The sequence below is a fragment of the Eleutherodactylus coqui genome, chromosome 1 (assembly GCF_035609145.1).
Source record: "Eleutherodactylus coqui strain aEleCoq1 chromosome 1, aEleCoq1.hap1, whole genome shotgun sequence".
Classification (NCBI taxonomy): domain Eukaryota; kingdom Metazoa; phylum Chordata; class Amphibia; order Anura; family Eleutherodactylidae; genus Eleutherodactylus; species Eleutherodactylus coqui.
Window position 1 is genome coordinate 341378286 of NC_089837.1, and position 23921 is coordinate 341402206.

At 44.6% G+C, this 23921-nt stretch overlaps 1 protein-coding gene across 1 annotated transcript in view; it reads right to left on the reverse strand.

The window, feature by feature from the left end:
• RFLNB (refilin B) overlaps nt 1-19236 on the reverse strand; it is a 34983-nt gene extending 15747 nt beyond the window's left edge. The window contains exon 1 of the mRNA XM_066575941.1: nt 18879-19236. Within this exon, the coding sequence (XP_066432038.1) occupies nt 18879-19064 (186 nt within the window). The 5' untranslated portion in view covers nt 19065-19236. The remainder of the gene's footprint in view (nt 1-18878) is intronic.
• Nucleotides 19237-23921: the final 4685 nt, after the last annotated feature.

Consider the following 23921-nt stretch of genomic DNA (forward strand, 5'->3'; position numbering starts at 1 on the left):
GGCACTTGGGTGATTATGGGGTATTCCTTTTTCCACTTCTCACAAACAGTGTGATTGGTGGAAACGTTCGTGAAGAGACTAAGGAAACACTTTTCAACATCTACAGGGAGATTCAGTGGGACCGTCCCCAAGTGCGGTCGGGCACTTCCGCACACGTAACAGTTAGACTTGTTGCTCTTGTTGGCATTGTACCTCATCCACTCTAACCAGAGATTCTGGTCAGAGTAGCCAGTCTCTACTGTCATGACGTCTTCAAAGGTAGGGTCGGCTATGGCCATCATGTTCGTCAAGGTCTTTATTTTGGGGCGCAGGGGGTTAAATATAGGCACGGGGCTAGGTGAAGGCCTCCATTCGGGAGCATCTACCATATCCCTTATTTTAAACTTCCCTAAGGGATCTGTCCTCCCATACCGGTATGTCCCCAAACAATAAGTCCCCTCGTCTCCCGGGCTTGGATTTTCTATGGTTAGTGTAAGAACCATATTAAAGCCAAGCAACATGATGAGTTCAGCCTTCCAGTTCCCACTATCCTTATTATTTTTAAGGAGGGTCATACGACTAATTAGGGATTTCCCGCTCTTATCTTTTTTATTTACGGCACTTCGCGGTTTATAGGACCAGTCTGTTCCTGTGTTCCATCCCACTGATCCCCAATAGCGACAGTCTTCTCCCCAGACGTTATCAGTAACACAAATATATTGAATTCCCAGGGTGTACAAGTCATATAGCCAACTGGATCGGGCTAAATCCGGCCCATGGTGGGATTTTGTTTTTAGACACGGGACCACAGTACAATAGTCGAAGGAATATGTGGCCACCTGAGTGTTGGATGAGTTATACCAAAAGGTAACAGTACCCTCATATTCCTCCGACCAAGGATTCCAGTTGCCACCCTCCTCTCTCGTGATTACTGCTCGAGACCCACCTCCCACTCTGACGAGTCCCAAACAAAACAATGTCCACAGCATGACTAGACCTGGTCTCCCAGATCTGGAACTTTCTTACAGTGGGAAGCGTGGATCCAGGTGGGTCTTCCGGCTAATTTCACAGCTGTGGCAGTAGTCAGAAGCACCTGGTAGGGACCATCAAATCGAGGCTCGAGGGAGTGCTTCCTGAGGAACTTCTTGACATACACCCAATCCCCAGGCTTCAAGGTATGGGTCCCGGTGTCCGCCTCTGGATCTGGAATGGAAGAGAACACCTGTGCATGGACCCTGGTTAGTTCTTTGGCAAGGGAAGTCACATACTTAGTCAACACATCAGATTGCAGTTGTAACTGTTGGGGGTAGTAACAACCTAACCTTGGGGCTGACCCAAACAGGATTTCATAGGGAGATAGTGCGTGATCCCCCCTGGGTGTATATCTCACACTGAACAGGGCTATTGGGAGACAGTCTGTCCAGGGTAGCCCTGTTTCCTGCGTCATTTTGAGCATTTTGCTCTTTAGTGTGCCATTAAGTCTCTCTACCTTTCCACTACTCTGGGGGTGGTAAGGTGTATGGAACAGCAGACTGCTACCAAGGGCCTGCCAAATTTCTTTGGTGACGTTGGCAGTGAACGCTGGACCTTGGTCACTTTCGATGACCTCTGGGATTCCGAACCTGCAGACGAGTTCTGAGAGTAGTTTCTTAGCAGTAGTCTTTGCAGTCATATTGCTCACTGCGTATGCTTCTGGCCAGCCGGAGAAGACATCTACTACTACTAGGGCGTATTCGTATCGCCCGCTCTTTGGCATTTGGATGTGGTCAATCTGGATCCGTTGAAAGGGATACATGGGTCTGGCAAGGTGTTTTGCAGGAACCCTCTCCATACGTCCTGGGTTACATTCCGCACAAGTAACGCACGACTTACAGTATCGGTCAGTCAGAACCGAGATTCCAGGGGCCACGTAGTACTTCTGAATGAGGGCGTTCATCAGCATTTTGGATAAATGCGTGGGTCCATGAGCCCATTGTACCACTGCCGGGTACAGAGATCTTGGAAGACAGGGTTTCCTTGAGATTTGATACAGCCCTCTTCTGTCTTTGGTAGCCCCCTTATCTTCCCAGATTTTCAGCTCTTCTGGCGTAACTCTCGCCTGTGCTTCTGAAAGAGTTTTTACATCTGGGGTGGTAGACACTTCTGGTCCCGTCTGAGCGACCATTTCCATTGGCTGATCCTCCACTCGAGTCTCACTTCCTTCGTCTGGACCTGCTGCTGCTTCTTTAGCTGCCTTGTCGGCTAGATAGTTCCCTCTAGCTTCTGGTGAATTTAACTTTCCGTGAGCCTTGACTTTCAGAACAGCCACTTGGGTAGGTAGAAGTAGCGCATCCATCAGTTCTCCGATAGCCTCATGATGTTTCACTGGAGTACCAGCTGTCGTCAGGAATCCCCTGGTTTTCCATATTAGTCCAAAGTCGTGTGCCACTCCAAGAGCATACCTGGAGTCCGTGTAGATATTTGCAGTCTTCCCTTTGGCCAATTTACAGGCTGAAATCAGGGCTTGCAGTTCTGCTTCTTGTGCAGACATCGTTGAAGGCAGTCTCTGAGCTTGGAGGATGGTGTCTTCCGTAGTGATTGCATACCCCGTGTGAAACCTTCCCTTGCTGTCCGCATACCTGGAACCGTCAATAAAAATTGTAAGTTCGGGATTCTGCAGTGGGGCATCTAGGACAGTAGGTAGGTGTGAGGTTTGTTGTTTCATGAGCTCAAAGCAATCATGTTCGGGCACCCCCGGATCATCATGTTCGGGCACCCCCGGATCATTTGTTTCTTTTTCCTCTTCTGACTCTACACCCCCCTCAGGAAGTGGGAGGAGAGTGGAGGGGTTGAGTATATGGCATCGGCGTAGAGTCACATTATCCGGAAGGAGGAGCGAACATTGCAGTCTGAGGTGTCTTGCTGCCGAAAGATGTTTTGGTTGCGTTTGATTGAGGATGGCCGTGATGTCATGAGGAGCTTGAACGATCAAAGCGTGTCCCAAAACAAGGTCCGAGGTTTTGTCCAACAGGACCTGAGCAGCAAAAACGGCCCTTAGGCAGGAGGGCCCTCCTCGGGCTACTGTGTCTAGCTGTGCAGAGTAGTAGCCAACTGGCCTCATTCTGGGGCCGTGAGATTGGGCAAGGACACCCGTCGCATGTCCCTGCCGTTCGCTGACAAAAAGGTGGAAGTCCTTGTTATAGTCCGGCAGGCCCAATGCAGGGGCTGTGGAGATGGCTGTCTTCAAAAGATAGAAACTTTCAAGCGCCTCTGGTCCTAGAAGAAATGGATCCGTCTTTAAAGCATCGTACAGAGGTTGCATCAGTAGAGAGGCTTCTGGGATCCATGATCTGCAGTAGGAGATTAGGCCAAGGAAAGCCTGTAACGCCCGCGCAGAGTTTGGCACTTGTATCCTCTGGACTGCCAGTATCCGTTCGTGGGTGAGGTGCCTGGCCCCCTGCGTGATGCAGTGACCAAGGAAAACCACCGAAGTGGAGCACCACTGGAGCTTGGATAGAGATGCTTTGCAACCTTGGTCGGCCAGGAAGTAAAGCAGGCTTTCCGACGCCGCCTCAGCTGTGGGGAGGTCATCAGCGCACAGCAAGAGGTCATCAACATATTGTAGGAGAACCACCGTAGTGTGTTCAGATTGCCATGGTGCGAGGATAGACGCAATGGCTTTCGCGAACTGACTTGGAGAATTCTGGGCCCCCTGAGGCATCACGGTCCATGTATATTGCCGGCCATCATGGGTGAAGGCGAAGAGAAATTGGCAGGACGGGTCCAACGGGATGCTGAAGAAGGCATTTGCAAGATCCACGACTGTGAAGTATGTGGCGGTGGGCGGTACCCCCGCCAACAGGGTATGTGGATTAGGCACAAGGGGTGTGTCCAAAATGGTGGCCTCGTTCACTGCTCGGAGGTCCTGCACCATACGGTATTTCACTGGCATCCCCTTGGGTGTCTTCTTCTTTACTGGAAACAACGGGGTGTTGCAGGGAGATTCACAGGGTATGAGTGCCCCATTTTCCAAGAGTGCCTTCACTTGCCCTGCGATAGCCTGTGAGACGGCAATCTTGAGTGGATACTGCGGCCGACGTGGTAGGCTGGCTCCAGGTTTCAGTTTAACTACCACGGGTGGCACTCGGAGTTTACCGATGTCTTCCGGGCCTTTGGACCACAGTTTATCTGGAATTCGCTGGAGGACATCGGCCGGCACTGTATTAGGGTTTTCCGTGCTGACTGCAAGGAGTAAAGGTTCTGATGCCAGAATCATCGTATCTTCTTCCGACAAAGGCGATGATACCTTTATTCCTCCATCCTCGGTATAAGTGATGGTGGCTTGTAGCTTGGATAGCAGGTCTGCTCCCAGCAGGTTTAGCGGAGATGTCTTGTGGATCACAAACCGTGCTAACACATTAGGGAGAGAGCCAATCCGTAGGGGTTTTGAAAGGCGGTGAGAGGTAGGACGTCCTTCTATGCCCATGGTCAAGATTTCGACATTGTCCAGCAGGGTCTTGAAAGGGAAATCCGCTTCCTTAATCACACTTCTGGCTGCACCTGTGTCCAGGAGGAAGGTAGTGGGACGGCCTGCAACGGAGAGGGTAACCTGGGCTTGTGGACCCGGCAGATCAATGTTGGTATCCCGCTGAGACATGGCCATAATGGACGCAGGCTTGCCACTGTCCTATTGTAGAAGGTCAGTGGCTGGAGGAGGTGGGGGAGGAAGTTGCTCTTTGGTACTTTGGCCGGAACGTCGCCTTCTTGGAGCGCGGCAGTCACGGCGGAGGTGTCCAGGGCGACCACAATTGTAGCATGTACGCAGATCTGGTTGTCCAGGCTGTGGCACCCGAAATCTCTGCAGGGATGGGTCCTCTGCCAGCATTGCAAGTGTGTGTCCTTTCCCTTCTAGCCCCTTTGCTACCAGTAACAGCGTATCCATGGACAATGTCTTGTATTCCGGACGAGATGTGATGAGGCCTTTCCGTATGGGTTCACGAAGTCCTGACACAAAGGCAGATGAAAGCATTTGGGCATGCGCTTTGGTTTGCGTGGAGAAGCCTAGGTCATTAAACAACTGTATCAGGCGAGTGTGGTACTTCTCCACAGATTCCCCCTTTTCCTGGGTGACGTCTTGGATGGTGGTCGCTTGATCTGCAAGACGATCCTGGGCCCACACCTTGATCTGTTCACAGAACTGGATACCGGATTCATATGTAACGTCGCTCTCCACCTTCAGTGGGTCCAGGTGCTTTTCAATCACTGGCCAGTAGGTGTCTCCTGCTTTAACTTCAGTAAGGGCCTGGAGGTCCTTCCAGGTAGCACTAAAATTCTTCTGAATTTGCACCAGTCTCCGGTAAAAAGGCATCGGCTGTCTCTCCGGGTCAGGGAGACTGGTGTTAAGGGTAGACGCCTGAGTGGGAGTAAAAGAAACATACAACACAGGAGCATCGGCTGGAAGCCGGACTCCTGCGGACTTGGGAGGCTGTTGGCTGTGGGCTAAACGTGCGGGCCCTGGCATCCGGGCCCGCTGGTCTCCACTTGCGTTAATGAAGTATTCAAGGCGGTCCTGCGCACTTCGGATATCTCTCTGTACTCCTTGGAACTCCCCCAGGAGGCTACGGGCTACATTGGCACTAGCGGGGGATGGATCTGCCCATGGATGGAGTCCGTAGCCAGGGGCAACGCTCGGGGAACCATCTTCCCCTAACATCATGAGGGGAAGGCTGCCAGAATTGAACTGGTTAGCTTGTTCTACAGTGCCTTCTAGGGATAGAGGCACAGTGTTGGATGGCACATGAAAAGAGCCATCTGCATGCAGCACTGGATACAGGGATGTCAGAGAATTAGGATTCCCGGGTGTAGCAAGATGGCCGCCGGAAGAAGGGGCGGGGCCAGGTGAGGCAAGATGGCCGCCGGAGGAAGGGGCGGGGCCAGGTGAGGCAAGATGGCTGCCAGAGGAAGGGGCGGGGCCAGGTGAGGCAAGATGGCCGCCGGAGGAAGGGGCGGGGCCAGGTGAGGCAAGATGGCCGCTGGAGGAAGGGGCGGGGCCAGGTGAGGCAAGATGGCCGCCGGAGGAAGGGGCGGGGCCAGGTGAGGCAAGATGGCTGCCAGAGGAAGGGGCGGGGCCAGGTCCTGTCCCTGATGGGGAGGGACCGGAAGTGATGTTACCGACACTAGAAGTGGACACAAAGGAAGAAGTAACATCACGGTAGGGGCGGGGCGCCCCACAATTACTGCAGACCTCACGCCATGTGGGATTTTGAACATTACAAACAAGGCAAGTCCAGCAGGAATGGCCGCCATCATAGGGAGGGGGTATAGTGGACACAAAGGCATTACACTGTTCATGATACAAGTAATACACATCCCCCCCCTCCTTTACCTCCTCCTCCACCCAACTCTGCTCGTGTATCCCTTTTGCTACTCTATACCATGCCTCAGCAGACTGCAGCACCCCCCTATCTGCCAGAGCCCCCTTTTTGTCCTTCAAAACTTTCCTCCATTGTTCTGGCTGTAATCTACCACCCCTAATCTTCTCCCATCCTGCAACTTTTCTGATCCTCTCCCATTGTTCAGCAAACTCTGCTCCCTCCCTTTCAGCAACCAAATCACAAGCTCTATGACCTTTGTCCTTGCTCACTTTGTTCCCCATTTTCTAAACAACCTGCGTCTATGCCTGACCTTCTCAATCTGCTCAACTCTATCCTACCTACCAAGTCTATCCTATCCGAAGTTTCTGGACACAGTAATGTTCCTCTTGTAAAATCTGCTTTCTTCAAATCCTTCCAATATAACCCCTCTTTCCCACTCAGATCACAATGCACATTAATTCTATAACACCGAACAAACGGTACAGACGGGATTACTGGAGAATACCCACAACGGCTCAAGGTATATGGCTCACCTACCTTAGCAACAGCCCACCCTCCACTTGTAATCCCCAACAACACTCCCTGAACACAATTTGGACAGGACATTTAACTATACAGAGACTGACGATTATATTCAGTGACCAAAGACCTCAACAGTATCCGGAGCCGTCAGCCGTCACAACGCACGGCTAAAATTCCCACGTATTCCTCCCTTTGTACAAGAGCATATACCGAGCTCAATCATACAAAAATGAATACGCGTTTTCCAAATTTACCTGCCCGCTCTCCAAGCGTATTAGAGCAACCGTGCCCTATTACCTAGGGGAGCGTGGCCCTCGGGCGTGCACCCTCAAAGCGTATAGGAACACAGACTATGTCCTGCTATACACTCGAGTCCGCCCCTCTACACACAAAAGGTTAATCCTCACAGAATTTGTCTCTTGGTCTTAGGTACACAGTCTTTAACCGTCTCAGACACAACAGCATACAGCATACAGAATACCCCTAGACAGATAACATGGTGGTTTTTCGGGTGGACAGAACTAGAGTTATTACCTGTCTTTCAGTGAAGGTCTAGTCTGGATCAGATACAGGCAGATTTAGCAGTTAGAAATCAGTTTTTACACAGGTAGATAAAGCAATCTTACCGTGTTCTGTAGTTTTTGGGCCCCTGAGTTCCGCGTGCTATCTGCCGGTCTCTATACGTTCCAGGCTGTGACCTCACAGATCCACCGCTCACCAAGGGACGACACTGAGCTGGAATTGGGTTTTCTCCAGCAGGCTTCAGGGTATTCTGCAGCTTTCCTAATTGTGTGGAAGCAGTATGCGCACACTGACCAAGTCAAACACAAGGTATGAATCTCATGTTAAAAATGGCTCTTCTGGCAGAGACGTCCAGACAGGCCTTTTTATTGAAAAAGGATAACACCTGCCCTTTATGGGCGTTTAACAGATTACATCACCAACATATATATATTCTTATTCGCTAGATTATACAGAGTCTCCCGCCTCCCTACCCTCCCGTCCTCACGTCCGCCAAGGTATGGACTTTGTATTCTTTAGCATGCAGACAGCCTTAAGGAATTCTGTGTAGTTGACAAATGATGTGTTTAACTAGCTTGTGTTTGACGAGTGGAAGGGGGCCTAGATAAACACACAGTATTGACCACAGGATATACACATAACACTATAGCCCTTAACTCTTAGAGGTTTCTTGTGCAATTTCTATGTACTTAGTCAACATTAGATCAGACATCCTTCACCATCCCATTGTCTACTAAATACTATGATTAGATTGTGTGTCGATCAAACTCCAGAGTTAAAAGTCATTACAACAACAAAATACATTTGGGTTTATATAAATCAATAGACATTTTATATTCATCATGATGTCTACTACAGTCAATATATCGGATTTAAAATATGATATCTCCTTTACTTCTGCTCTCCTTCCCTGTCTCATTTAACCACCCCCCCCCCCTTTTACCCAGCAGCCCTTTACCCATGTCTTAATTATATATGGACTTTGTATCTGCAGCAGAACATTTATATATCACAGTATGTAGGAATATTCCTTTACAAACATTGCTTCTTGAAACAGAGCCACACCTGTCCGTTGGCTGTGTCTGGTATGGTAGCCCACTCCTTTCAATGAAGCAGAGCTGCAATCCCAGACATGACCCAAGGACAGGTGTGGCACTGTTTTTAGCAGAACATAATCATGTTTTCTGCCTGGGTGGTTCCATGCATTGTGTTTTTCTTGGCATTTTTCTGTGTTTTTTGTGGTTAAAAAATACCACAGCAGATGTTAGCTGTAGTGTGTCTTTTGGAGCCATAGCTTTTTTTTCCAAATTCAGAATGCTCTAGGTTTCACATTATTTTAGGCATAAAAATTACCTGAAAAAAGCATGAGTATATAAAAAACACTAGTCAAAAAGTCATGAAATTCAGACCTTTTTTTTAAGAAAAAACACAAAAAGGAAGAGTTGAGTTGTTAAGAACTGTCAAAGTGAATTCATAATAAAAAAAACATCTGTGGCATCCTGCCAATGGCAGCAACCTACATGTCTACTATACGGCCTCCTAGTGGAGGCCAAGGTTCAATGGCCCTGTCCTCTGTCCGATCGACGACTTGTCAAGTCCCAACTGACCATCATAACTCACACTACTGCTAGTTCCAATACTCCACTGCTTGGGCAGTGCTGAACCTGACTCTTACCCCCATCCCCAGTGCTTACTGTACTGAGCGCAGGAGATGGGGGAGGAGTTGGTCTATGTCACGTGGCATCTGGAACAGCAGTAGTGTGCATATGTTAGTAAGATAGTTCTACTGTTGCTGGTTGGAGGTGGAGGGGGGAACACAAGGGATACTATTAACTTGACAGACACAGGGGGCACTGTCACTTTGTGGGGTCACAGTTCAGAACTTTGCTATGTGGCCCCACGAGTTTTCTGTACACCCCTGAAAAAGGTGACGTTATGATGTACATTTCCTACAATAAATACATCAACGTGAGGACATTTACTTTGCATATAGTGAATCATAATAGTAATATGGCAGTCAGTATTTCTTGCTAAAGTCAGTTGATGGTAATACGTTGATTCAAAAAAAAAGAACATCTTTGAATTTATTTCCTCCATAGGTTGCAGCAAACTTCAAAGCAGCAACTATTGGCAGTAATCTAAGTAATTCATAGTGGACACAATTGAAGGATATCCTTTCAAGCCTCAGTAATGAGAAGCAACTAGTCTATAATCTGGTGGAGATATCCTTAAAACATTTACATATGCTTCTTAAAAAATAACACATTCCAATATTTTTAGGGTTCTGGAAAGCCAAACTCACTTTTTTCCTAAGGCATGAAAAACTGAAAACATGTAATATATATGGAGATTGGTCAAAACAGTTAAAAACAGAACTGTAAAATGCACAAAGGGCATGGGGAACTGCGTGCAGGGCTGATGACAGCTACAATGTTATCTGAGCAAATTGTATTTGCTGAAAGTTAAGGTACATTCTATATTAGGCAACTGTTTGCGCTCCACACCTTAGTCATAGAATCTGAAAGGTTATAGTGAAATGTGCTTACAGTATTTCCTGTTTACATGTTCAGTGCTCACAGGTATAAGTTTGGAGGGGGGAAGCATTCCATTATGGACCTCTCACCTTACAAGCTGGCAAATAGATTATGTTTGAACCACAATAAAGACAAATCTCCAAGATGAAAGTCATTCATTGTAAGTCCAAATGCACACGCAAATGAAAACTCGCGCGGTAATCCGATCGCGGCATGTCCTATTTCTGTGCGAGCCTCGCAGAGGCTCACACAGAAACGTCACCGCTGACGCGCGGCTCGGGTCCGCATGGGTGTGCGACAGCCGGCACAGAGTAAGATGTCGGGAGGAGGTGAGCGTTGAGGGTCACGGCTCGCATCCCGCTGCAAGAATTCTTGCAGCGGGATCCGACCCGGCCGTCTGCAGGAGGCCCTAATGTTATTTTTGATAATACGTCTTGTAGCTGCTACTTGATGTTTCCTGCACAATAGACTGTATGTTATCTTAGGCCGCCTGCAGACGGGCGGGTTGGATCCGGCGGCGAGGATTCTTGCAGCGGGATGCGAGACTGCAGGGACCAGTGCGTACTCACCCATGCCCGCGGCTCCGGACGTTCGATGTGCCGGCTTGCCGGCGCATGCACAGACCGGAGCCGGCGGCGGGTGAGTGACGCACAGAAATAGAACATGCCGCAGTTTGTTGGCTGCGCGAGATTTCGCGTGGCCAAACCGCGGCCGTCTGCATAGGATTGCGTTTGTTAACGCAATCCTATGCAGGCTTCCAGCGGTGGAAATCCCACGGAATTTCCGCTCGTGTGCAGGCGCCCTTAAACATTCTGTCTCTGCTTAGAGGGTTCTATAGGGCAAACCCATATCTGATAGCAACATTCTATTAGTTAAAGGTGTTACTCCCCTATTTACAGCACTGTGCAAAAGTTTTAGGCAGGTGTGGAAAAAATGCTGCAAAGTAAGAACTCTTTCAAAAATAGAAGTGTTAATAGTTTATTTTTGTCAATTAACAAAATGCAAAGTGAAAGAACAGAACGGAAATCTAAAGCAAATAAAATGTATTCCACAGCAAGACAACGACCCCGAACATCCAGCCAGTGTCATTAAGAACCATCTTCAGTGTAAAGTAGTACAAGGAGTCCTTGAAGTCCAATCTGTCTCAAATTACATGATGAGACAAAACAATTTGAACAAGTCTACATCCACATCCAAGATGTTTGGAACAACCTCCCTGCCAAGTTCCTGCAAAAACTGTGTGCAAGTGTACCTAGAAGAACGGATGCCATTTTGAAGGTAAAGGGCGGTCACGCCAAATATTGATGTGATTTACATTTGTCTTTTGTTCATTCCCTTTGCATTTTGTTAATTGACACAAAAATCTCTTAACACTCCTATCTTTAAAAGCATTCTTACCATGCAGCATGTTTTCCTCACCTGTTATAGACTGATCAGAGATTTTTAGCATATTCTATTGATTGGTCCAACCACTCTGAACTTTATGATAGCTATAATGAAGAGTAGTGCGAAGCTTTTTATGTGTCAACGTAATTCTCTAGAAAAATGTGATGTTTAGACAAATGCTAGTGTGAATACAGCCTATGGGAACTTATCCTCTGAATGTAAATAAGAATCTTATTTCTGTTCACTGACAGGTATCTAACATTTTTAAAGTGGTAGGACGTAGAAACACAAAGCTGTATTTACATAAAACAGAAAACATTCGGCATACAAAAATAGGAAAATGTCTAAAAGTGGTACTACTGATAAATCAGCAGACCGCCATAGTGCACACCACTCCATTCAAAACCAAGATTGCTGGCGTGCTCCTTTGAAGTGGCAGCGCTTCAACAGTTGTATACTATCATCATTATTATTATGTAAAATGCCATTAACAGGACAATCTATAGAGAACAGTTTGGACTCTCTGCCATTGCACTATAAAGCATACCCGACATAAAACATACCCGACTTTCAGAGAAGCAGCTGTGAACTTCAGATTCATCAGGAATAACCTTCATTGTCGCCCCAAATTCAGCCAGAACCCTGACAGCTCCTGAGACTTTGTGCCAAACACTTCCTCCCACATTCAGTGTTTTATACCAGCTACTTGGAGAGAGATTAGATAAGAAGGTGCACTCACCCAGGAAGTTAGACTCAAGGCTACACTAGAAAACTACATAAAGGGAAGCCGCGCCAAACCTCCGATAAAGTAAAATGAAAATGCCCACAAATTAAAAATAACATGCGACTTTTGACCCTCAAAGTATTGACTAGTGGCAAGAATCCAGAAACCGGAGCTACACCAATGCTGGCCCACAATGAAGGTACATCCAGAAAAGTGCGCATTCATAGTCCACCTGAAATAAATAATTCTTCTATTGTTTGTTCCTTTAGATTGGGTCTACCTGTACTGCTGTTTCAGACAAATCTAGTGTTTATAAGATCTACCATGCAGGTGCAATGAGGCCATAAAGCCTCTGTACATTACTGTTGAGGATCCATCGGATGCCATTTGTAAGGACTTGGTCCTTATACAGAACCTCAGCATATGTGGAGTTCAACAGGGCGTGACACAATTTTTCTGTCACATCACATATATACAAAATCCCACAGAAAAAATAGCATGAAACTGGAATTACATTGATGGCAGCCCTATTAGCTCCTTGTAAAATGGAGCCACAGTTATGAAGAAAGAACGTCTATGTTACAAAGACAACCTGCAGAATAACCATTGATTCTGGAATCTCAAAATCACAGCCACAAGACCATATGCCAACGAGGAAGGAGCGACCGTCTGTAGTTATATTTCACAATAGGATAACATCTGGATCTCTCGCTACAAATCATAAAATAATCTTTATTCTCATAGTAGAAGCACCTGATTCTTTTATGGTTGCAAATAAAATGCCATTTTCTAAGCACCCAAAGTTGGGAGAGGAATGGAGGAATCAGTGTATTACAGCAGTGTTTTGTGTTACTCTGTTTCCACCGAAGTACTTGCAATACTATTCACGTGGTCCAAATGTTCAGAATTGTTTTGGGAGGGTCCTGAAGACTATTGCAGTTCATAGACCTCACACAGCAGGGGAGACTCCTGTTACCTCACCCATCTACGGCCTCAACCCTTCCTTTACTTCCCGTAGTTTTCCGGCTTACACAAGTTCCTCTGGTCTGCCCTCTCTTAATGATACAGTACAATAATAAAAACAGCACCATATTTAACACAAATCCGTAACAACTTTCACCCCATTAAGAAGAAACAACGCACAATTCAAGACTCCTGCCAAATATGATTGCCAGACATTAAGAGATTTTTTTTTACAGCCCCCACTATTATTTCTCTAATGGTTATTATTGCTGTATGTGCATATTGAATTCAAATGTCCCTATTCGGATGTATTTGTGATGATTAATAAAGTTAATTTGAAATAAAAACTGACACTTATAGAGATTTTTGCACATATTTGATGGACAATATTTGATTACAAGAATAGAGTAGCTTATTATTACCCAATTATGCTTGACCAAATTCAAATTTGGACAGTAAAGTACATTTTATGTCAATTATGAAGCATTTGAAACAAATATTGCAATGCCTTCTATGAAGAATGACAAAGCGTTTTATATCTATGTGCAGTATACAAAATGCAAACATATTCCAGAAGCTGAGTCATATATCCTCCAATAATAGCAAAATGAGCCATCGCTGGTTCCACAGAAATTGTACTATTTCTGTGTGTCAAGAATAATATCATTTACAGGTAATGAACATACATATGTGGTAGCACAGTTTAAAAGGGATTTAAAGTTATTTAAAGCAGTGCTTAAAGGGGTATTCCCATGCCAGCAAATTATCCTCTATCTACAGGAGAGGGGAGGACTTGCTGATCATTGGGGTTCCGACTGCTGAGATCCCTCCCTCGATTCTCTGATTTTACATTCGGCACCTCCTAAAGTTTTGACAGCTCTGATCACATTTGCAAGCAAGCCTCTGCTTTATTCACTTCAATGGGACTGCTGAACCTAGTCGAATTCAAGCAGACGGCTATCTCTGGAGGTTCCATTGAAGTGAATGGAGCAGAGGTGCGGCCACCACTGTTAGGACTTGAGCATGCACTAGGGGTGATATCTCGAGAAGTAAAATTAGACTACAGGAGAAAAGTTAGATTATGACCGGATGGCATCAGACTCCTGCTTCCCTGTTTACAATTTTGGCTTTGCACTTAAACTTGACAATGTTAACCCTTTCCAATCCAATTTGTATCCTGGTTTTCCTAGGGGGCTTACTCTCTTTCTGCCATTATACAATGGCGCTATATGCTGACTAAAGACAGTACTGCACGTGGTAACACGTTGGATAGGCTCCGACAGCAGAGAGGCTGGCAATATACAGTAAGAGAACCCCGACGGATGTCTTCCAACATCGGAGCTGTACAGCCTTAAATCATAATGTCTTCAGACGTCAGACAGTGGATTGGAAAGGGTTAACCATGAGGATTGTTATACCAGGATATTGAAAGCCCACATCCATACACACACACACACACACACACACACACTGTCCCCTTGAGGACCAGTGTGTATCAACTAACAGAAATGTACCTTTTCTATTTCCTCCTCCAGTTATTTCCTATTTGGTATTGGTGGTCTTTATTATTAAATTATTCCAGTGTTATTTTGATTGTTTTATCTGCAATTTTTTTTCATGGCTAGAAAAAGTAGGCGCTATGCACTGACTTAATATGATGCATGCGTGTCCTTACTTATTTGATATTTTAACATAGCTTGTAAGTTTTTTTTCTTATTAACTACATTTTACATACGTGTGCATAATAAACATTGATTAAAAAAAAGTAAAGGACCTTCTTTACCAACAAGGATGGGCAAAAAGCAGGGCTGCCTGTCACTGGGATCAGGGGTGTACCTATAGGGGATGCAGGGGATGCGGTTACACCCAGGCCAAGGAGCCTTAGGGGGCCCATAAGGCCATTTTCTTCATATAGAGAGCTTGGTACGATGAATAAAGCACTATAGCTGGGGGCCCTGTTTCAGATTTTGCATGGGGGCCCAGAACCATCAAGTTACGCCTCTGACTGGAATATAAAGGTGGCATGTACAAGTCCCAGTGAGAAGCCCAGTGTTGACCTTGAAATGTGGCAGTTCTGCTCTGTGTGCACTCCTTCCCATATCAAGTATAAGACCAGACATTGCCTATGTATCATTGATACTACAATATACTAAAATCTATGTGAGACTGTGATGTTCACTAGCTGATCTAACCAATCAAATACCTGAGGCTAAAGCCGGGCTCACACTAGCACATGATTACCGGGTATTATGCAAACCGACGGCATGGGGGTATATGAACCAAAAAAAAAAAACACATGGGCTGCACATGACAGTGTGCATGAGATATGCATAGTACAATTTTGCTGCCATACGTGGAGATAGGCCGGGTCACTGGCAGCTCCGCAGCAGTAAAACACTGTGTGACCCATGCAGTCTAACACTTACGGTGGTGTGAACCCATCCTAACTTGTATACAGCAAGTAAACAGCCATGGCTTGTAGTAAGGAGTCACAGTGACCCTCCCTACAGCCTCTGTCCACAAAGCCAGCATTCAGGAAAGCAATTGTGACTTGAGTATAATTATGACATGTTGAGACTACATTAAAAAATACAGAACCTCACTACATTTAGTCCCTGATGTCTTATGGCTCTTCCTTATTTTCAGTATTATTTTAATGGGTTTCCCCAAAAACTGTTTTATGATATATTGATATGACTGATCAGTAGGGTCTATAGTTTTAGTCCAGCCTGTTGATGGAGACAAGCCCATTTATGATATGGGGTCGCCCCTCACTGAAAAGCTCACTGCACTGGCTATAGCTCGCAGGTATGTACCTCTTGAGAACCCACAATATTCATTGAATAACTATGGGCATCCATAGATGTCAATCGAGTACATGCAATATTGCAGATAAAGCAAACAATTATGACGTGGTTTCCCAGCAATAGTGGAAAGAAGTGATCAAAGGTAGCCTAAACGAGATAGAAACTGCTTAGAGCATCTAGACATCGCAAAGGGGTATGCTGCTCAGAACCATGCTCTATGAGTAAGAGCAAAGAGTGGCTAACAAGCAGGGGCTCTGGCTCTCATGGACTCAGGACTTCCATTAGCTGTTTGCTTTGACAGCTGTCATATTTTATGGATTATCTATAATCAGACAACCCCTTCAACTTTTTTTCACTTCCAACCATTTAAGTCCAAGCACTTAGACCCTCTATAGATCTTATAAAGAGAGCTGTGTCTCTCCCAAGCTCTCCCCGGCTTTTATTGGAGAACAGTTTATGGGTAATATACTGTCTATATACTCAGCTCTGCAATGGACATGGTGCTCAGCAGATCTCAGCAACCCCTTCCTTCTAGTGATCAGTGGGTATCAGCTCTGGACCCTCACCAGCCACAACTTTTGACACGTCTCTATGGCATACTAGATATTGTGTAAAAAGACAGCTGCCTTTTTAACCCTCATCCACCCAGAGTTTTGCCTACTTAGGCTCCAGTAATACAGAGACCTTAAGAGTTCTCTCTGCCCTGTGTACCCTGGAAGATGACACCCTCAGCCCCTTCGTCACTTGGTGGTTTACGTGGTACGGGGAAGGCTTGATTTTCACAGAGATATGCAACAATAAATCTCTGTTAGGGCTCCTGCACACTTTTGTTTTTCTTGTGCGTTTTTTTCACGCGATATCGCTGCGTTTTTTCACGCGATTGTCAATAGGACTTTCTAATGTTAAAAATGCATTGCACAGAAGTTGCAAAGTACCAACTTGGGATGCGTTTTTTTTTTTGCAGCATTAAAAAAATGCAAGTGTGTGTGAGCCCTTAATCTGATTCACCTTTCCAACTAAATTTGTTGTATGACAATATCGCAGCAGAACGGTCTGCACCCTGCATGGACACAAAACATAGTGGCTCCTCACAGGTTGTTCAAGCTGCAGGAGGGTACAAGCTATTTACAAGGGAATATTTGCTCCATACAGTTATACAAAACATCTAAGGGCTCCTGTCCACGGAGGGATATTTGCTGCGGAATCCATGGCCGGTGGCCGCATGGCAGATCCGCAGCAAATATCGCCCATAGCCTGCTATGGGAAATAGATTCTTCCTGCACACTTGCGGAAACCAAATGTGGTTTCCGCAAACAGAGGAAAAATCGCAGCATACTCAATTTTTCCACTGCTTCCATTGATTTTCCCCTATTGATTTCAATGTACTTGCAGAAAGGTCACTGATTCCATGGGATGACGCAGGACTTTTAAAATAATCTGTACTGCGTATGTACAATGGCTCACTGTGCGGATCATCCACAGTACAGATCAAAAGAGAAGAGAGCAGGTACGTGCGGGCACCACTGATGGCAGAGACATGTGGAATCCAGCTCTGCAGTGCGCAGGGGGCCTTAAGGGCTTGAACAGATAGGCGTAATTTGGCCTGTTATGCGGCCGTGAAAATCATGGCCGCATAAAGGGGCAACGCTAACCCATTGATTTCAGTGGTTTCATATTCACTAGCGGTATTCTCGGGCATTATTACCACACCGGAGAAAAGATAGGACTTGCCCTATCTTTCTCGCACGCAGTTAATACTACATGCGAGAAAGATAGGGCAGGACCTATCTTCCCACTTTTTCTTCCAAACTCGCACAGAATAGCGCGGAGTTTGAAATGGGAAAAAAAGGAGGTTTTTACCTTGTTCATTCACAACTCCGCTCCGTGAGCATAGTGGCACATATGCCCATGTGACGAAGCCCTTAGAAACAAGAATAAATGGAGGATAAGAACTGTTCTTAGTTAATTGCTAAGACTGCTTTCACATGTGCGTTATGGCTCAGTTCAGTGTTTCCATCTCGCTGCTCCATTTTTGGCGAAGAGAAACTAAAGTAAAACTGAAAAAAACTGATGCGTCTCTTTTTTCCGTATTGATTTCAATGCGATTTAACAAAAATGAAAGCAAACGGAAAGGCTTCAGTCTGCTTCCATTCTGGTAGGTTTCTGTTTTTTTAAACGGGAGAACAGCAAAGTCTGCAGCATTATTTTTCCATACAAAAAAAAAACGGAAACTGACTAAATGGAAGCCAACTGAAGACTTTCCGTTCGCTTTCCGTTTTTTAAAAACCCTATTGAATTTAATGTGGAAAAAATTGATCAGTTTTTTTCCATTTCATTTCAGTTTCTCTGCATCAAAAACGGAGCAGAGAGATGGAAATGACCATTAGTAAAGTTTAACTCCGGCTGCACACGTCCCTTATTGTCTGCCAGTATTATATATTATAATATGTGGATACTGAAAACAACATATACTTCAATGTGAAAGGAGAGACAGATGTGATGTGTATGTAACACAATGACAAATTAATACATTGTTAAAATTCACCAGATGAGACAGATGGATACAGAGGGAACCATTATAAACCTGCAGCTGCAGAGCTCAACATTGCTGTACAGTGTGTACTGCACTTGCAATAACATAAGTGTGCTCCTTCCTGTAACATGTAGGGGTGTAAGGACATGTAGGGTCAGCTGACTAGTATAGGGCAGACACTATTTCCACTGGTCAAAGGGTATTAAGTAGAATATATATATATATATATATATATATATATATATATATATATATATATATATATATATATATATATATATTCCTGCAACATAGAGGATGGTCTATACCCATGTTATTCAATTTATATAGACAGTATGTACAAAGGTAACATAAATATGCACAAATAATATCTATACAGCCCAGACTGTACACACACTATATAATATGTACAGCATATATACACTGAGTGCTGTACACAGCTTGTATGATATCTGAGCCCACATTCTACCTAGTATATACTGTATCCTCCCAAGTATTCATGTGCCCCAGCTGGGGATGATGTGTCAGTGATGTGTGCCCCCAGCGATCACTCACCACCTGCACTGTATGGCCGGAGATGTCCTGCTCACATGGCTTGTCGCCTGCGGCTGGGCTCAGCAGCCAGTTGCTGGGACAGGGACTTGGGGGGAGCCCTGAGTCCGGGCTGTCCAGGACCCTCTCACCCCTCTTCTTCATGTCCAGCAGATCGGGCACATCCTGCAGGTTGAGCCTCCCAACCATAGCTGCTGACAAGTACTGGATGCGATGCCCCCGGGCACGTCCTAGTAGGCAGTGGGCAGTGCCAGCTAGTTTCACAGTTGTCCTCGGCGGTAATGAATCAGTCACTCAGTAATGTCCGACTTCTGCAGCACTAGAAACACTTCTGTAAGTGAAAAGGATCTTGTGTGCAGCAGCAGTAGCAGAGTAAGGGCTGGACCGCCTTCAGATGCCTCCCCCTCCTCCAGAGCGGTACTTCAGGCTTTATTATGAAGCCCTAGTTAATTGTTAATATGTAGGCATGAGAGTTCTCACGTCTCAGGTCACTGACACTATATAGCCCTACTTATATTGGATGGGGGGGTGCAGAAAATCTGCTGCTGCCGCCCTGCTGCGAGCTATATGGGGGCTTCCTCAGATCGAGTTCTCCTCCACATCATATGGAAGCTGGCATAGCACAGTGCACTCTCATATATTGTATGATGGAAGCTTATTACTTATCAGAGGTAGCGGTATATATCAGGAAAGCATTGAATGACAGTTTATTTTAAAGATACCACTTAGGGCAGAGTCACATGAACGTATGCGCAAAAACCACTCGCATTTGTGCATGAACGAGGTTTAAAGAGGTACATAATCTGTGTGTTTGCACATAAAACTGTAATTTTTGCGCAAGGTCAGTTCACACACGCGTGTGACACACCATTTCCATGGATTTCTTGACTAATTAAAACCTAATGAGGTCCAGATGTATTCTTTTCCCTGCTTTTTACGCAGCGTCACACCCTTCCCCTTGTATATACTATAGACTTATATGGCACTATTGCTGCGCAAAATGCAGGAAAACAGAGGAGGATCTATTTTCTTTTGTATCCCTGAAATGCCCATGCAAAACACTTATGAGAAGGAACCCATTGAAATCAATTAGTTCTTGTCTCTGTGTTTAGCAGCTATTTCATGTGCAAATACCTGCGCAAACACGGTTGTGTGATGGAGCCCTCAAGGTGAGTAAAGCCACAAATATTTGTCAACATTAACCACATTCCTGCAAGGATATCTAGCATTGCATTGCCCTAAGTAGGAATTGTTTTTATGTTCAAAAGGATTTTTTTGTATGTTCATACACATTTTACAATATACTTTTCAATATAGAATACCAAATATTGAGCTGTATATTACAACAAAAAGATCTTGTTACACAATCATAATTATCATCATTTGATTCAATTTCCCTCTTTTTTATAACAGTTATTTCACTTTCTTATCTATAAGTAAAATCAATATTTCAACAGTATTCTATTTCCTGCCCCGTGAGCTCCCACCCATTGGGCCCATCCTTTCACCTAGCCGGTGGGGTTTCCCAGTGAGCGCTCCGGGCACCTGCTATCCTATCTAACCAAACTTTTAGTATTAGAAATATATGATGTTATACAATGTTATACATTTAATAAAACAAACCAAAGAGAGTGATAGAAAAATAAAAAAGGTTTAGGGAAAAAATAAGGTGAAGAGGGGTACCCTGGTATCCCAAACCGCACTCATTTAGGGCTTATTTACACAAGCGTTTTCACGGCCGGCCATTATACGCTTCCATCTAAGCAGTTCCCCCCTTCCCTCCCCCTCACGACTCTTTGCCTCTCTCCTCCACTCCGGTGTTTGCAATGGGAGGGGCGGAGCTAAGCTTTGCTCTGTCTGACCCACTCCCTTTGCTAGCTATGGACGAGGGGAGGAGAGAGGCAAAGAGCCAGTGAGGGGGAGGGAAGGGGGGAACTGCTTAGATGGGAGCGTATATCAGCCAGCCGTGAAAACGCCGGCCGATATATGATTGTCTAAGTAAGCCCTTAAGGAGATTAAGTTTCTACTAGTATGTAGAGTCCCACATTTTATTAGGAATTGTGTTTAAAGCTGTATTCCCATTTTCGGAATCTTATTTCAATATATTTTAAATTGCAAAACAATCCACACACCTATAAGATGTTCATTTTAAAAAATGCTGTACCTGTATGTCCAACCCCCTGCTCAGTGCAGGATCACTAAATCATCCCAGACAGATATTTGTCCAGCATCTGTTTGAAGACTTCCATTGAACGTGAACTATAACATACTATGTTATTGCTATGTTTCCCTGAAAATAAGACCTACCCCAAAAGCTCTACCCTAATTTTTGACTATTTTCAGGGAGGCTTAAAATAAAAGCCCTACCCTGAAAATAAGCCTTAGCTATACTACATTTAAAAAAATTAATACATTACCTAGCAGGTGCCATTCGAATCCTTCCTGCTGGTCTGCGAAGTTCTGTAGATCCGCCGGGGCTTCCTGCACTCCTCAACCTCCAACAGAACATCACTTCCTGGAGGTGGTATTTATCAATGCCGCAACCAGGAAGTGATGTTCTGTCAGTGGTCAAGGAGTGCAGGAAGCCGGGCAGTGCTATGTAACTTCGCAGACCAGTGGGAGGGACCTGGACTGTGGCAACTAGGTGAGTATTAATAAGACTTCCCCCAAAAATCAGACCCTGTGCCTCTTTTGGGGCAAAAACATGGTACGATTGTCCCATATGGACGTCCCTTGCGTTAAATGAAAAGCTGCTGCTGCTGATCAGCTTACTGGAGTTGCAGTAGCTGAAACCTTGGGTGATCAGTAGAGACATTGGAGATTTTATATGATGTGCAGAGCCAGCAATTCTCATTCCAGCTAAGGCTATATTCACACAGAATTATTGTACATTTTCAATGCAGATTCTGTACTGGAAATTCACAACAATATACAGTGTAACATAAGTGAATGTGGTTTTACAAAACACCACTTGTACTGAAAAATATCTGATGGATATGCTGAGTGTTTTCAAATATATCACATGCCCTATATGTAGATGTATTGGAAACTATTAAGTCTGTAGTGGAATCCATATTTGGCAGATGTGGGCTTACAATCATGTCAGCAGCCATCATGTTCTGCCACCTCCAGACATGCCGATCAATCTACCTAACTGAATCAGAATTACTATGTACTTTATTTATTTTCAAAAATCTAACGCCGCGTCCAAATGCAGGTCTGCGAGGACCCATTGAAATTAATGGGAGCATTGTACTGCAATTAGCACAGCTTTCAAAATACTGTGGTAATCACGTAAAAAGAGCGTGTGTAAGAATGGCATAATGGTGTAAACACATGGACTAGTCTGATAGCGGGCCAAGGAACTCCGACCCCGATATTGCACTTATAAACATGCGATTTATGCCTGCGATTGTGATACACCTTTTGAGAAAAACACATCGCATCGCTTAAATGGTGATTTTCATGGACGTGAAAATCACGTGTTTTTCAATAGTAAAATTAGAAAAATTGCATCATACTCGCTTGGTTTGTTTCCATGTGTTTCCACTCGCACTCCAAAACATACTGATAGGTTAACCAGGTTTCTACAAAACTAATCCTTGTGTAAATGCTTGAAATAGGGAAATTAGATTGTGGCTCCCATTGAAGACAATGATCCATTCAGGTGCTAGATCAATATTAGTAAGGACTAGTGTGCTTTATATATTTTTTTTTTACTTGTTTGTATGCAAAGTTTGGGCACTATTTAGACACAGAGTTGGAGGCAGCTTTTATTTTCACTTAAGTCTTTATCACTTGTTCTTTGTTCAGTTAAGAAAGAATAAGGCCTCGGGATATGGATGACGTGCTTCACCGAATCCTTATGCCCAGGTAGAGGAGAATGTCATCTGCATATAAGAATATCTCATCCTTGTAAGACCTAAAGGCTCATGTAGACACAACGATTATCGCTCAAAAGCCATCTTTTGAGCACTAATTGTTGCATGTAAATATGCCCATCTTTCACTTTTCTGCCGAACGATGGATTCTAGTTCTGCATGAAATCCATTGTTTGGCTGAAAGGTTGATAAGTGGGACCGCACGCTGTGTTCTGCCCAGGGAGCGCTGATTACATTGTCTCAGCTGTCAGCCCCATGGCAGAACAAAGAGAATGTATTCAGAGAACAGCGTATGGTCTGTTCTCTGAATACAGCTCCAGTGGCTCACACACTACTAATTGGTACTATTAGGCATTAGTAACAAGTAGTAGTTTATGCAAAAAATGATCGCTCAAAAGCCATCTTTTGAGTGATCATCTTTGTGTCTAAATGCACCTTTTAGGTAAATTAGATACAACCCAACAGCAGTTTACAAGAGCTCTTTCCGTTTCCTCTCACAATGCAGATCCAATTAAAGAAACCATGGACACAATAAATGCAATAATCTTTTTTTTTATAGATTCAGCCTTTCAGTCATAAATAGGAAAGATTCCATTCACATTGTATATTGCTGGATAATAGAAGTTCATAAATAAAGTTTGATATAGACCATACAAGAGATGCTGCTAGGCAGAGGGCAGGCATGGCTGTGCACACTCACCCCTGTAGGTCTTCTGTGGTTCTTTTGATGTTACTTTTAGGTTCTTTCTCACTTATTTCAGGATTACAAAATAGTGAGAGGGTGCTCACTTTGGCAAGCTGTTCATTTATATATCTGGCTTGACACTATGTTCCTTTCATGCACGGAAGGAAGGTAGGCCTAGCACAGGAAACTATAATCCACACATCTTTATTTCCATAAAAATATAAAACATAAAATAGCAATAAACCCACAGTCAACAGTTTCCTATGCATTTTGAACATAGTATTTTTTACTCAGTCATATCCTATTGAATCTGTTATTGCCATTGGTGGACATCATAACAGCTTGTTGACAATGCCATTGAAATTGGCACAATTCATTTTTTATTGTAGTGCTACAGATGCTGCAGTCTATGGAGTATGACCTGTGTGTGTTTATTTATGTAACCCTAAAGGCTCTTTTGCATGCAACAATTATCGCTCA